General features: G+C 31.1%; 2 protein-coding genes across 2 annotated transcripts in view; one reads left to right on the forward strand and one right to left on the reverse strand.

Moving 5' to 3' along the window:
• Positions 1-8,919, forward strand: part of LOC143240509 (serine/threonine-protein kinase Chk1-like) — a 47,470-nt gene extending 38,551 nt beyond the window's left edge. Inside the window, 1 exon segment of the mRNA XM_076483042.1 lies at positions 7,211-8,919. Within this exon segment, the coding sequence (XP_076339157.1) occupies positions 7,211-7,321 (111 nt within the window). The 3' untranslated portion in view covers positions 7,322-8,919.
• A 6,151-nt stretch (positions 8,920-15,070) lies between these two features.
• On the reverse strand, positions 15,071-15,917 carry LOC143240511 (histone H2A-like). The gene has a single exon (XM_076483045.1). The coding sequence runs from the start codon at positions 15,759-15,761 to the stop codon at positions 15,345-15,347; it is 417 nt and encodes a 138-aa protein (XP_076339160.1). The 5' UTR covers positions 15,762-15,917; the 3' UTR covers positions 15,071-15,344.
• Between the last annotated feature and the right edge of the window lie 49 nt (positions 15,918-15,966).

Genomic DNA, 15,966 nt, shown 5'->3' on the forward strand with positions numbered 1-15,966 from the left:
GTTAGTAATTACTTTCTTGCAAAGGATATGCAGCTATTTGATCTGGCTTCCAGTATATGATTAAGGTTTTTTATCCATCCTACTCACCTCTAGATTGTATGACTGTGGCTTGTTATGATGTGCAGAAACTTTAATGGGGAAAACTCTAGCCTAACAGTAGCTTGATGGAGTAGAATGTTATGCTATTACCACAGATTTGTGTGTTATGAGTGAAACAATCATGCTATTAAAACTCATTTCATTGCACAGCAGTTCAAGCTATAAAGCTATCTTATAGCAGCCCATGAATTTACTGTAAAACTCACAGGAGTGAAAATTGTAGTATAGCTAACCGACATGCTAGCTGAAAAGTAGTTGTTTTGTAGGATAACTGCTGCTACTATAGATAATGGGGCAAACATCACTGCTGCAATTGAGATGCTTGAAATTCTTCATCACTCATGTTTCAGTTGCACACTGTAGCTTGCTGTTGATCATGCTTTAAAGTTGTCAGAGATATTGTAGATGATTGGTATGTGCAAAAAAACTTAACTTATTTATTTGCTCTCCAAAATCATGTTACCTGTTATATATTGCTCTCAACCACAACTTTCACTTGTTACTGATGTAACATTGTGGAATGGCAGTTAATATATGGTTGAAAGAATAATCCAGTGGTAGTGACCACTACTAGACATTGATTTAATGGCTACTAATATGGAATTCTCCAATATGGAGCCATTTGTACAAATATAATGAAGTCACTTGTTTGAGATAACTGAGGCTTTAGGAGCTCAGGAATATGGTAGTTTATCTGTAATATGAGCAGTGCTACACAAGTGACTTAATCTTTTAAAAGAATTGTGACTTGGTGTTAAAACAATAAAACTAAAGATGAATCAGAATTTACATGATCACTACAATGTGACTATCCTTGATATACTAAATAAAGCTGTTTTTCCTGACTTGCATTTCAAGTCACCTTTATCACTGTTTCATAGAAGCAGTAAGTGTTACACAAAGCTGCAGCTTTTTCTGTTTGGTTTGATGAAAAGCACGTTTTGTGGTGAATGTAAACTATTTCAGTTTTTGGAGGATATTGTTTAACCAACTGCTGAACAGGCTAGTGAGGCTATAGGAAATGAAAATGATAAAACAAAAAGATAGTGAGGTATACTTGTGATGAAGGTGTGATTGGCTCATAGGAGGAGTTTAGTCCTTTAGAATAGTGGGCAAAATCCAGCAATCTTTGTTTGGCACAATTAACCATGAAGTACCATTTTGTTTCTACAACTCTGTTCCTTCAGAATAAGCATTTAACACTGCAGAACATTTTAATGCTAAAAGGTTGTGTCTGTTGTCAGAGAAAATGAACAAGTTATCTTTCTAGCATTTTACAGTACAAAAAGCCACGTGATTTTTTGTTTGTATCCATGAAGCTGTATGATTATATTATTACTAGTGTACACAATACACATGAATACTTTTATTGTAAATTTGTTATAAAAATATTTGTAACAAATTATATGAAGTAATCAAAGTAACTTTAAGTTGAAAACAACTGTAATTATAGTACATTCATGAAGAGCCAGTGTTAAACTATTGTGATGATTAAAAAGTTTACGGTTGCTCAAGCCTAGAACATGCACATTATAAATGGTGAGAAGTTTGTACAAATTTGTAAGAAATTAGAATTTCTCTCTCTTGTATGTTTAATGGGAATCATTAGTGAAGTAGGTAATCTAAGAATTTTGGAATACCACACAAGGACCTTATTATTTAATTATTCTTGCTTTTGTTCTTGTTCTGTGCAGATGTGGTTATTTGGAATCATACCTTAGTTGTATATGGAAATATTATTAATTGGTGTTCTTATCTATTTTATTTGCTACAAAACAGTTCTAGAATATCTTATTTTGTGGATATTTGCTATTTTTTTGATTGACATCACTGTACATAAATGCCATAGACTAAACTATCAAAATAATTTTGGTTATGTGACCAAAGGATTTTTTTGTAGGTTTTATTTTAAATGTACTTCTTTTTCTGTTTGATTTTCTCTTACTTTAAAGTTACCAAAACATGATCATCATAAAATGGCAGTGTGTGAGACCACATAGAATTTGTAATGGAAAGGAACAAGTTGTGGTTGAAGTGAGAATATGATCTAAGGATATAGCAATGACTTGGATAGGCTTACTTTTAGACCAATAACTTTCACCGACAATGATGGGAGTTCTGTCCACATTCTTGAGCTGTTCTGGGACTGACAGAATTTATAGGTGGTTAGAATTAACCCTGAGTACCACTACTAATTTCCAAGATGCTAAAGTACCATGGAAAACTGGCAGATTTAAGTTTATATCATCATAAGCAAATTGCTATAGATATTGCTGCTTCCATAATCTGTCTGTTTAACTCACAAAGGTGAAGTATACATTAGAGCAATCATATGGCATTTTGACAAACTTAAGTTTTACATCACTGATAGATCCTCTTGAAACACTGGTTATTCCCAGAATCAGTTTATTTTGATACACTGCTGTTCACCTCTTAATAATTATGACTGAGATTAACTGTTTGACCATAAGTTATAAAAGTGAATTGATCTACAAATCAGTGGTTGAAAAATATTTAATAATGTCTTGTTAAAATACCTTAATCTATTTAACCCTATCATGATGGTTCATGGACTAAAGGCCATATTATTGTTTGTTGACTTGCATTCAAAATCTTTCAGAAGACTATTTTAAAAACTTGTGTCATTAAGTTTAATATCAAATTGTAAAATATAATTTAAGTTTTAGTATCACACATTAGTTAATTTCTTAATTTAGAAGTAAATATTAAAAGAACACATCTAAATATCAGTTTTGTGAATCATGTGGTATGCTGAATGTAGTACTGGTTCATACTACATACTTGTGATGTCAAAATACTAAGTATGTAATTTTTTGTAGGAACTCAAATTACCAGTATTGACAAGCTTGAACATAAAACAATCTCATGTTTTTTTTTTCATTTTGCTGAGATATGACACATGTTCTGAATCAAACAGTAGCCTCATTTACCTCCTTCCATTTTTGGAAATGGTCCCTCAGACACTCTTACTTCAATTTATAAAATGTAAATAACCAATCAATAGTTTAGAATGTTACCCTCATGGTTTTCTCAGCCATTTTAATGTGGTAGAAGGTATCTTGTACTTTTAAACAGATTTCAAGGAGGTATGTTGTGTCTTTAATCTGCTTTAAATTTCACTTTTTTTTTTTCTTATCAAAATGCAGCTTGGTTACTAATCTTGATAAATTATAGTGGAATTCTATGGTATTGATATAGTAACTTGTGAATTTTTTGATTATTCAATTTTATTTCCCCAAACAAAAACAAAAGAAAACATTTTATATCCTTCACAAGTGAAATTTTGAAAGGCTTAGTAGTCTATGTCAACCAGCAATCAAGTACGAAGGTCGTAGCTACAAAAGATAATTTTTTCTTTTCACTTCTTCATTTACTGTCCTACTGTTCTAAGTTTAATAACTTATTTCTAAATAGTAATAATCTATATACATATATAAAGTATAATAATCGAAATGTGACTATATTACAAAATATTAGTTCACTACAACACAGCCAGGACAGGGTCATTTTGTAAAGACTAAAGATCAGTTTTATGTTATTGCATATGGTAACACAAGTGCATGTATGCTGAGTCCATGTAAATTCTGTCATGTTAGCCAGGCATGACTGGAAGGTCAATATAATAAATATATAATATAAGATTTAAGCTATTTAAACTAAACATTTGTATTTTTGTGTTATAACTTGTAGTCATTCTTGAACAAAAATAAACATAATTTATATTTATTTCCCTCTTTTTTTTTTTTTTGTAGTGTTTACAAGTTTGATCAAATTTACAAAACCCACACAGTTAGGGTACTAAAAATAACAGACAAAACATAAAGTCTGACATAAAACAAACATTTGAAATGTATTTAGGAGGTTTTAGAGATTACACCAATAATATTTGAGATTTTAGGGATGAAGGATAGGTTTTTAATCATAACATGAAAATCACCTTGCACAAGGTTGATATTTTCTCAAACAAATCTTTATGCAAAATATTAAATTAAAAACAATTTTTTTATATATACAAAAACTTGCAATCTTTATTAAAAGGTTTTCTGATTTTGTAAAGATACAATTACTGTATTAAAAGTTATAGTACAAAAACTTAACATGAAATTGTGTATATTACACTAAGTCCATTGTGAAAAGTTTAGTGAGTTTTAGTAGTATTTTTGTGTATCAAAGTATGTAAAGCTCACTAGTTGTGTGGAAAATGACTAGATTATATTTTTATGGTAGTTTTTTGTATCATTGCAAAATAAAAACTCAATCAATAGACCTCTGTATTTGCACACTGAATCTTTTACATTGGGACCACTGCTATCATGCCTTTGTTAGGATGTTTTAATCTATGTGCCCTGAATATGGTCATGGATTGATTATCCCATCCTGACATGATCCTTCATTTTTCAGATTTTGTGTGCTCTGTTGGGTGTTCTAGATTTGGATGCTTTTGCTACTGTTCTCAATAATACCACTTCTCCAGCTTTGATCTTCTGTTTTCCATCCTTTGGTAGGAACAGTAGTTGTTCAGTCTGGTTGGTACATATTTGCATATTTTCCTTTCTCTGTCTCCTTGTATGTATCTTTGCGATACATTAAACCACTCTGTTTAGTGTTCTGCTGGTTGCAGATGCATGTATGTGGAGGTGGGTTCTTAGTATGGAATCTTCTTTTTCCTGCTGAGACCATTCTTAAGGTGAAAGGTAGAGAATCTTCTTCCTACTGCATAATTTATGCTGAAAGGTATTGGTTGAGATTAAACTCTCCTATACAGTGTGTTATACCTTAGCCACTCTACATCAAGGCAGTCCCATTATTTCTGTAACTTTTCTTGGAGTTCTTCCTTTGCTTCTGTACTTTTAACAACGTGTATATGCTTCACCTGTTAGTAACCTGAATTGGAAGTAGTATGGCCTCCCATGGATGTATTGGTTTTAGTTCCCTTTCATACTCTCTGGTTTTTCTTTGGCACATTTTGAAGGACCTCATCACCTCATCAGCCCTCCATCTGTTCAGTGTGAGATTCTACTTTTTTGTAAGTGGAAGTAAGATATCATATTAAAAGTTAGCATTTTCTTAAACTAAAAACACATTTCTGATATATACTTAACTTCCCTTCACATTTCCTACCGTCCTTCCCACTTCTAATGTGGTTTGGTGTAACCTGATTAGTTTTAAAGTGGTTAATAGCTACAAGATTAGAGAGGGTGCTTTTATGATGGGGTTAGTGTTGCACTTCTGTTGGTGGGATGTTGCTGCAACACCATTTGTATGTTAGTATGCAGATATGAGTGGGAATATTGTGATTAGTGATGAGTAAAAGTCTGAGCAAATAAAGGGCAACATAAGTTGAGAAATCTTTTAGTGAGAAGTGGTATCTATAGAAAATACAATTTAAAAAAAATGTAAATTTTCTAAAAACATTGTTCCAGTTATATACATTTTTTGTTTTTAGTACCTTTGCTATCACATGAAAGTTTAGTTTGCTATTGCATATTTTAGATAACCAGATTTAATTTAAAAAAAACAACTTACTATTAACAATTCTTATGAACTGTACTGCTTTGGAACTAGTTGGGCTATTTTACCATCTTCATATTCTTCATGTATCTGCCTGTTTTTTTCTTGTTCTTTCATAAAAGACTAAACAGTTTTTAAATGTGTGGAGATTTTTGGTAGATTCTAGCTTGTAGGGTAATGTGGTAACATAGTCTTTTGTTTGTGAGATGATATATATCAAATACAAGTTGAGCCTATTTAAGTAAAATTGTACTGTGATAAGCTATGTACTCTCTCTCTCTCCCTGGATAAGAGTTGTTCTAGCAATGGTCACCTACATTTAACACACTGAGAATAAATTGTTTCTTGATCAACAGACAGGATAAAGTAGAAAGATAGTAGCTAAATGAGAACAGAATTTTGCATCAAGAAAAATGGAGGTTGATGATGATATTTCATAAAAATGTCATGTGGAAAAAGGATTTAATCACTTTGAGTAATTAATGTGTCTTATGTATTCAGGAATATTTTAAAAGTGGAATGCTGTTCTTGTGGTGGGAATTGAATGTAAAGCCAAGTAAACTGTTGTATTTTGTTGATGTGGAAGAGGCAAATTAAAAATGTTAGCTCAAGGTGTATTTGACCAAGCAACATGAGAGAATGTGTGCCACAGGTGCATCCAATATGGATAGAAAACACTGCTCACTTTAGGGCCCTGGAAGATCTTGGGCTTTATATTAAATTTTGTGTTTTCCTATTTTTGCTGGGAGTAACTTTCCATATTCTGATGCATTTTTTACTGGGATAGATTGAAAGGGAGGCACTACTATTCTGCCCATTTAATATTGAATATCACTGAGAAATGTTGCTAGACCTTAAGTTTCATGTCCTTATACAAACTAGTCACCAGACTTGTTGGGATACTGCGTTATATCCTATAATCTCACTTATTCAATGTAGTTAACATTTTCCTGGAAAAATAACAAGTTCTCTCGTGGGGTAAATTTTCTGAAAAGGGTCACATTTGTTTTTCTGCATAGATCTTTCCATATACGAGCCACATAGTTTCTTCATGCAAAAGTATGTATTTCTTTAAGGAACAAATGCTTTCGTGGTTTAATTTTGTCACACTACTTATTTTGATTTATTCCTCATCCTCATAAAACATATGACAGGTTATTTCCTACACAGCAGTTTTGTTTTTTTCACCTGTTAATTAGATATTATAGCTTTGATTTCACTTCATTTATAATTATTTCCATTACAACAATTTTAATATAGTTGAGTTGTGGCAGCACTGAGATCACTGAGTTTAACTATGGTTCCTGTTAATGCCACAGAATATTTGTAGGAATGTTAATTATGTCAATAGATTGATTTTATAAAATCTATAATTGACAAAAGAAAAAATAATTGTGTGATTTTTCCTTTTTTAATTCTTTCATGGTAAATCTTTTTTCCTTTATTTTGTATTTATGTATAAAGAAAAAAGGCAAATATTTGTATATTTGCATGTGTAAATTCAAGTGTTTGTTTACATTGTTTTTAGAGTATTCTTTCCAATTAATTAATTAATGTGAAACTTTTATATTTTTGCCAGGGTGATGGCCTAGAGTTTAAACGCCACTTTTTAGTTATCCGAAACCTACTACAAGATATTATAGTAAAAGGACCAATTATGTGGCCTTTAGCCATCACAACAGAAATGTAATGTACTACTGAGCACTGATGTGTCCTAATTACAGTAAGAAGACATGACTACCAAAGACAAAAACTTCTGATTTGTAAGCTTTACTTACAATGGTTTACCAAGAAAAAGAAAGTTTCCGATGTTAAGAAAATGTTATTAATTCCTTTTGATGACATTCACAGTAAATTCATATTTAACAAGATCATTTATGTAAAGTATATTTTGCTCAAAGAGATAATAAGATAGTTATTTTTACTTTTGTAGGATTTTGTCACCTATTTTAAGCATATTCTTGTATTAAGTCTTAGCTGTTATCTTTGGTATTCCATTTTCATTTGAAAGAAAACATCTTTAGGTGAATTCTAAATATTCAGCCAAAGGTTCCTATTGTAATAAATGAACAAACTTTGTTAATTCAAATTTTTAGTCTGACACATCTCTTTTTATATATTTTGTTAGTCAAGTTTGTGATATGAAGTGCCTTTTTTTACACTTACCATGTTGAACTTCTTGGAGAATGGAGGTGTTGCCTTTCTCTGTATGCAGAAGTTAGAGTACAGGTATATTTTATATATTTAAAATATTTTGTGATGAAACTTTTCTATTAAGTTTTTGTAAATGTATTAATTTTGCTTGCTTTCTGAAATAACACATTGCACTTATTAGTCTAAAGCTTACTAAAAATAAGTGGAATTAAGGAAGAAATGTTTTTGTTAACTTACAGTGCCATAAAGTACCATTATTTTTATAAGTATACACAAATATTGAAAGGATTCTTCTTACTTTTTCACTGTAATTATCTTGAATATTTTAACTAAAAATAGGTATGCTGTTTTTTCATTAGAACAATGTACAAAAAATGTAGTTTGAACAAGGATAAATAATGAAGTAATGATTTTGTGGTACTAAAATTGAACAACTTGTGGTTAACTTCTGGAAGATTAATTTTAAGGTGATATTCATAGAATCAATAAATTTTACAGATAACACTAATAAAATGTTAGTCACTTTTTGTTAACCTTTTGTTTTCATAACTTTTTACTTGGTTTTATTTTAAGTTTTTACTGTGAACATAAGTGAATGTTTGCTTTACTGACTTTTTACTTAGTGTCTTGTTATAAGTTAGATACTTATCAATGAAATGCCTTATTATAGCTTAGTTTCATAATCAATGTTAACTTTCAGAAAGACTTGTTTGAGATTTTGTAACTTGAATCTCAATTTTGGGCAAAATTCATATTACACTTAAGTGTGCCATTTCAAATGTGGATTGAGATTGTCTAACTTTGATAAAAAATATCTTCACAAATAGTAAGAAAAAACATGCTTGAGAAACTTTGAATAGTGAATCTATGGATAGCTATTTTTAATTTTTTGCATGCAAATATATTTCCTGCTTAAAATATAAAACACCTTTATGATGCAAAACTGAAGATATTTATAAATATAAAGCTAAGAAAAAGATAATCTCTGAATCTTCTTTGTTGTTAGTACTGATGAACAAAGTATAAAGTGATTTCCAACAACTAAAAGTGAAAGTTACAGGACAGGGTGCCATTTTCTGTAGAATGTGACTTTTTTGTATTTTAAGAGAAGAATAAAGTGGTTATTTTGTACTATTTTCCACATTTTTTATTATTAATATTGTGTTTATACAATGATTGAATAGTAATTAAAAGCAATTAAAATATTAAAAAATAAAGAATATGAAATCATATCATGACAACAGGAAATATTTGTCTTAACAATTTGAAAGTAAAACTCCAATAAAATGACATCTGTGATGTAATTTCGTGTTTTAATATTTAAACATTAATACTAGGACTTTGAGAACAAAACGTAACATTTCTCTGTTTTGACACACTATTTAACACAACAGTTTTTGTTGTAAAACTTGTTTGATCCTTTGTTGTAAAATGTTTTAAGGGATTATAAATCTTCCTTTCAAACCAAATTTGTTTAATTCCATACTTGTAATTTTTTTTCATAAGTATATAAAAAGTCTATTACTTTCACATAGCTTGCAATTTTTCTGTTAATGTGATACTCTACAAGACACTCAATATATATATTTTAATTTTTATGATAATTTAACTTAATTTGGTTAATCCAAATATAAAATGGTTGTCTTTGACCTGCCTTTTAATAAGATTACCATAAGTATTGCTTATCTTTATAAATATGTCAGAGAATTTGTTAGTTAGGAAAGATTGTTAAAGTTTTAAGTATTGCAAAATTGGTATGTTTTCAGAAGCCCTTATGTATCAAAAACATTGTGTAAGTTTGTTTGGGTAAAGCTGTAGTAGTATGTTTAGTTGACTTTTGTTAGATATAAATAGTTGTTGCAGAACGTAAAATATTTTTGCACATTTTTAGATGAACAGTGCGACTTTAAAATGGTTTATCTCGCATTTTGGTAACTAACCTCAAGCCTTGTGTGTAAGGTGTTTCACTGCATTCATTACATTTTTTGTCTTAAAACCACACTGTACCTTCATTATTCTAGATCAATTAAATAATGAATTTAAAACTCTTACCTTAATTTTATCTGAATATCTTTCAGTTGATTGTTGTACCATATTAGTTCCTATTGGCCGTGGGTGTTTCAACCTCAATTCTGCTTTGCATTATTATGATTGATTCTTTTTATTATCTTGTGCTCTGCTCTTTCCACAGTATTTCCATCTATGGATTACAAAATGTTGACATTGTACTTGGGTAAGTTTTTGGAGTCATCTTGCTATTTGACTTTCTGGATCCTATAAATTCATCAGTTGCTTTTATGCTGTGTGATCAAGCTATCTGTTTGAATGTAATATTTGGTCCATATAGATAGTGACAGAGGTGACTGAGGCCATGAACAACTTAGAGGTTATGTCACAGAATTCATTGCTTTGCTAAATTAGATCTCACATTCTTTCCCATGCAGTACTTGTGATAAACATTATAAAATTACTTGCATATGTAAGTATTATGCACTTTGAATGTTTATTCACAATAGGCAATCCTGCAAAACTTGTAGTAGTTTGTATAGATGAGCTGTGTCAAAGAATTTTATGTAACGTTCAAATCTGACCAAATTTGCTCTTTTATGTCTGTTGACACTTCCTATCCATGTCTGAAAATGCTCATCTTTTAACAGAAGGTTTCACACTTTTTAGTTTTTTTTAGCCAACCACTGAAGATCTTTTCCTGTGTGATAGTCATTTAAGTAGGTGAGTATGGTATTCAAATACAATCCAGAGACAAACTCATGTACTTTAGTCATTCTGATCCATCATATAATACAACAAATTGCTAAAACCCATTACGTGCAGAGAATGCTTTTTTTTTTGCTTGCTTGCTTCACCTTTTGCTATTTTGAGTTAAGTTTTTTAAATCCATTCTTTTTTTCTTCAAAAGTATCACAGATGATTCCTAAAGACTAGTATTTTTTTGTTTTTCCTTGTTCTTTCATGGTTTCTGTTAATATGAAAGCTTCATTCCATTTTGTAACTAGTGAACACATGCAATTTACAGCCAAAGTTAAGAAGCTTGCTGGAAAAGGTATCCTAGTATTCTATAAGTGATTCATGTAACTTATTGTATTAATCAGTTGCAAGACATTCAAACCTTTTTTCCTAAGAGCTCCTGTAAATGATATAAATGTTTCATATGAAAACCTAGTATCATACCTCCTCAGGTAACTACTGCTGGTATTCTTTGGTGTAGAAATATTACTTGTACAACTTTACATTTTACAGTGTTCTATTCAGAACTAACTTGAATTTCATAATTTATTGTGTTCAAGGCTCTTTAAATAACATCCTTCAACATATTCACAAGAGTTCTTTCAAATTGTAATCCTCAAGATAAGCTATAGTGTTTTGGTTCTACTATGTGCTGCTAGTCACTAGGTCTAATGTTGTTTCTAATAAGTATAACTTTTTTGGCATAAAATTCTCTCCTTTCTTATGTTGAAACTGTGACCTCAGATCTTGTTATTGTGTAGTATACAGGTGGTACTCAAAGACTGGTATTTTATTCTATTAGTTTTTTTTTTTATGGATATTACTTATTTGAAAACCTAAGTAATGGCAGTTATTTTATTAGTTTTTGTGCACAAAATAATCTAATCATTGGTAGAAGTATATTTAAGTACAAAGATGTACATAAATATGGTTGGATATCAGCAGATGACCAGGTCAAAAATAAAGTTAAGATATATTCTATTAAATATGAGAAACTGACAGGGATCACTAACTGGTGTGTGCTGTTTTTGAATTTACAGTAAGAAGAGAAAGAAGTTGTCAAATTTAATATTAGTAATTACAACGAGAATGAAAAAAAGTGTTTGGAATATTGAAATACGTTTGCAGTATTAGAAATTATAGATAATGGTAATGTTGACAGCATAACTGAAGTTCAAACACTAAAGCATGAATTTTATCAAACATACAAGGAAACTGCATATTTTGTAAACCATGAAAGAAAAACCTAAATATCACATGAAGCATGGGCATTTATGGAAAAGAGGAAGATATAAAAGTAATATGTGGAGAAAATAGGTAAAAACTCCACTATTAAGATATGAATGGGTCAGTTGTTAAGACTAGCATGATAAGTAAAGTGAAGTTAAGACAAGGTCACTGCTGGAGGCAATCAGAAAATTACTACAGGGAATTTTATGGAGGCAAAGGAAGCTTATTTATTCAAGAGATCACTAGGAATGAAAGGGCAATGAAGAAATTATCAGTTGGAGATCATAATGGAACAAGGATAATAGGTGAGGTAGGAATTATATTTAGATGGACCAAGCAGTTCAAAGAAATTGTATATTGGTTAAATGGGATGTTGGAAATGGCCCTACCTCCACCTCCATATGAGCTGAATACAGATTTGAAGGAAATTAGCATTGAAAATTAGGGAAATTGAACAAGTGGAGAGTGCCTGAAATTGATAGTTTCAAGTGAAATTGTTAAAGTAGATAATAACTAAACACAAAGAATGCTGATGAAATTGTTTAATAAGGGAGATTGGAGTGATTGATAACATCAAATTATAAGGATATCAAAGAATGAGGACTTGTTGGTAAGTAAAAACTAGAGGAATCGCCCTCGCATCTAATGCTTGAAACAGTTTTATCTTTTCTTTGTAAATAGAATAAAACAAACTGTGTAACAAAATGCATTATAAAGAGGCAGGTTTCATATATGGACATGGATGTAGAGACTATATATCTGTGCTGAGGCATATCTTACAGGAAAGTGTTTAGTTTAGAAGACCTCTGGTCATGACCTTTGTTGACTTTGAGAAAGTTTAACAGCATCAACAGGGAAGTGATATGGAAAACACTGAAATATAATGGTCTTCCTAAGAAGTATGTTACTCTACTTTAATCTTTGCATATTGGAACCAAATATTTGCAAGTTAACATGGAGATTTTATGAAAAGTTCTTTGATTAAGTAATGAAGAGAACAGTTAAAAATAAACAAAGTATTTCATAGATGGATGATCGGTATTTGACTAATTTCATGCAGATGGTACGCTCCAGTGAAAATATGAACACACTGCAAAGTTTATTAAACAAGTTGCATAGATTTGCAAAGACAGGTATCAAGATAAAAACAAATTACTAAAAATACTGTGCCAGAACAGATTATGCTTAACAACAAAGTCATGCAAAATGACAGTTTCAAATATCTTTGACAATAGTAATAAGAAATTTGTCATTCAAAACAGAACTTGTTGAAAGAATAAAGCAAATCAGGTCACATCTTTTCAGGAGTGTGAAAGTCTCATAGACTAGCAAGATTTATCTGTATTGTTTGGAATGGATTTGAAAGTTGGTACAATAGTGTTCAAGACAGAATTGTTAGATTTGAAGACAGCATTTTCATCGATTTCTTAAAAGTTAGAAATTATCTACAATTCCGTGTACAACATATGAGACATTAACACAACTTTAAAATGATGACATTATAAAGACTACATGAAAATGGATTAGGAATTTGCAAGGGACATTGAAAAAAGAATCGAGTAAGCATTTAACTGGAAGCCTAATAAAACCCAAAGAAGAGGCAGACTGAAACCAACTTGGATTAGTATTATGAAAAGAGATGCTAGAGGTTAAAATTTAATTCATAAAGGTCCTTTGTATCACTAAGCAGGTATGGCCTTGATAAACCAATGGTCTTCTTTCACCTAATATTTTGAGGTTTTATTTACATAACACTTTGGAGATCAAGTCAAAATTATTTACAGCATTAAAGCTAGAATAAATTACAATTTCATGATGATTATTTAACGTACCAGTTACACAGCTGTTTGGAAAAAAAACTGGTAGTGCAAGTTGAAGCCTTTCTCAACTGCATACCAATATGTTTCTCAAATATGCACAAACCAGGTAAAACCCACCATATTATCATCCACTTGGCTTACAATTACAGGATGGTATTGAGAAGTAAAGAAATGAAAATTTGTATTATGATGGTGACATCTGAAAGTCAAATGTTTTCCAACTCTTCACTGTGTCTGAACCATGTATTACCCAAGTTAAAGGTCTGTACAAGCACATTCAGCATGTTTGATCGTATTACACTCCACAACAATTTGAAAAGTTTTTGCTGATTGTGACAGGTACGTGGTGGGTATACATAAATCTAGTTTTGGTTTTGCTTCATCACGCAGGAACTCTGAGAAATAGATAGTTAACTGTTTACCGGCAATAACACATTGAATTGAGTTTGTTTCTAATATGCTATTAAGTTCAACATAATTAAGTGTTTTGTTCCTGATTTTAGTTTGTATTCAATGTCTGGTGCATCATGTTGCAGTGTCCAACAGTAGTCAGCAAGCATTGACGGATTCCAGTTGCCCTGATATTGTTTTTCCATTGCTGCAAAACTGAAGATTTGGATGAAACAGTACATGATGGGCAAAGTTGAAAGTGATTTTTGTGATCAGCAGCCAAAAATCTATAAGGAACACCCAACAGTGTTGAAGAAGCAAAGACTTTGTTGTGTAATGTTATTATTACAATCTTGGTTCTTTATGTAGTAATATCAGTTCATGGCCAAATTTACTACAAATATTAGCTGCAGTTGTTTTTAATAAATTTACTAAAGTTACCATTAAACACCAGGTTAGTCCAATAGAATGAATTAAAATAAAGAGGTCAATTAAATTATTCTTACACCCATGATGTTCAGTTTCAATTGCATTCCATTCAGTAAGGCCATAAGTTGACCTGTCAATTTTAAAAACTGCAGAAAATACACATCAAGAAGAATTAGAACTCCTTACTATACAGTTCTTAAAAAAACAAACAAAAAGAAAACATTTTGGTGGACTTCCTTTTACTATAAAGTCAGCTACTATAGAAATTCACCAAGAATGATCTATTAATGCATTTGTGCTTTCTAAACGTAAAAGTTAGGTATTAATGTGGATATCACTTCATTTCTTATAACCCACAAGGCTAAAAAAACCCACTAATTATTGTTTACATATGAAGTTGTGCTGATACTAATGTAAATTATTCCTATTACATTTTTTGGGAAGTACACATTTACATTAAAAAACAACTTTAAAAAGCATGAAGTACTAGCAATGAATAAATGTCCACAACGAAGTATATATCGTTAACAGATAACGCACAACCAATCATTTACGTTAATTCGAAAGTGGACTTTAGACAAACTGGGAAAGATTAGCAGTGTCATTAAAAAACCAATTCCAGTTACCTCTTACAAGGAAAACAACTATTAGTGCACAACAGTGATCAAATATTTACACTAGAAACTGAAACTTTTTATTATTTTTGTTACAAGTGGGTTGAAAATTTTCCTTAGGCTTAAGATAACAAACTAGTTTAAAAATTAATTTCAGTTTCAAGAAAGCTAACTGGCTGAGAAATGAAATGTGATGAAATAAGCTTAAAATATATATTAAAATAAAATTTAGGCGAAAGCACAGAATTGTTTATTCAGTCTTAAGCAATTTGGAGGAACAATGAAGTCTATACAAAAACCTCGTGGTGATCTCGGACATGCAAATTCCAGCTTAAAATTCTTGACTTGCAACACCTTTCTTAGGCTTTCCACCAGTGGTAGTTTGACCAGTCTTCTTAGGAAGCAAAACTGATTGAATGTTGGGAAGAACCCCACCTTGAGCAATGGTCACACCAGATAGTAACTTGTTCAATTCTTCGTCGTTCCTAATCGCTAGCTGAAGATGGCGAGGAATAATCCTTGTCTTCTTGTTGTCTCTCGCGGCGTTTCCAGCTAATTCTAACACTTCAGCGGCAAGATATTCTAAAACTGCTGCTAAATATACCGGTGCACCAGCGCCAACACGTTCTGCATAATTTCCTTTTCTTAACAAACGATGAATTCTCCCCACTGGAAATTGCAGTCCTGCCCTATTTGATCGACTCTTGCTTTTGCCTTTAACTTTCCCTCCTTTACCACGACCAGACATATTGGACAACGAACTTAAAAGTGAAACGAACAATATGTATATTATTATCTTGTACGAAATCCAAAATTATTCTTGTCACACTACTACTTTTAACGTTTCTCTACATATAGTATTCAAAGTTGCTTCACCAGGGGGTATTTATTGTCATTCTTGTCACGTGACGAGATTGAAAGAGCATCCAATAAGATTTGGAAACATTTACAAT

This window comes from Tachypleus tridentatus, chromosome 13 (genome assembly GCF_004210375.1).
Source record: "Tachypleus tridentatus isolate NWPU-2018 chromosome 13, ASM421037v1, whole genome shotgun sequence".
Classification (NCBI taxonomy): Eukaryota; Metazoa; Arthropoda; class Merostomata; order Xiphosura; family Limulidae; genus Tachypleus; species Tachypleus tridentatus.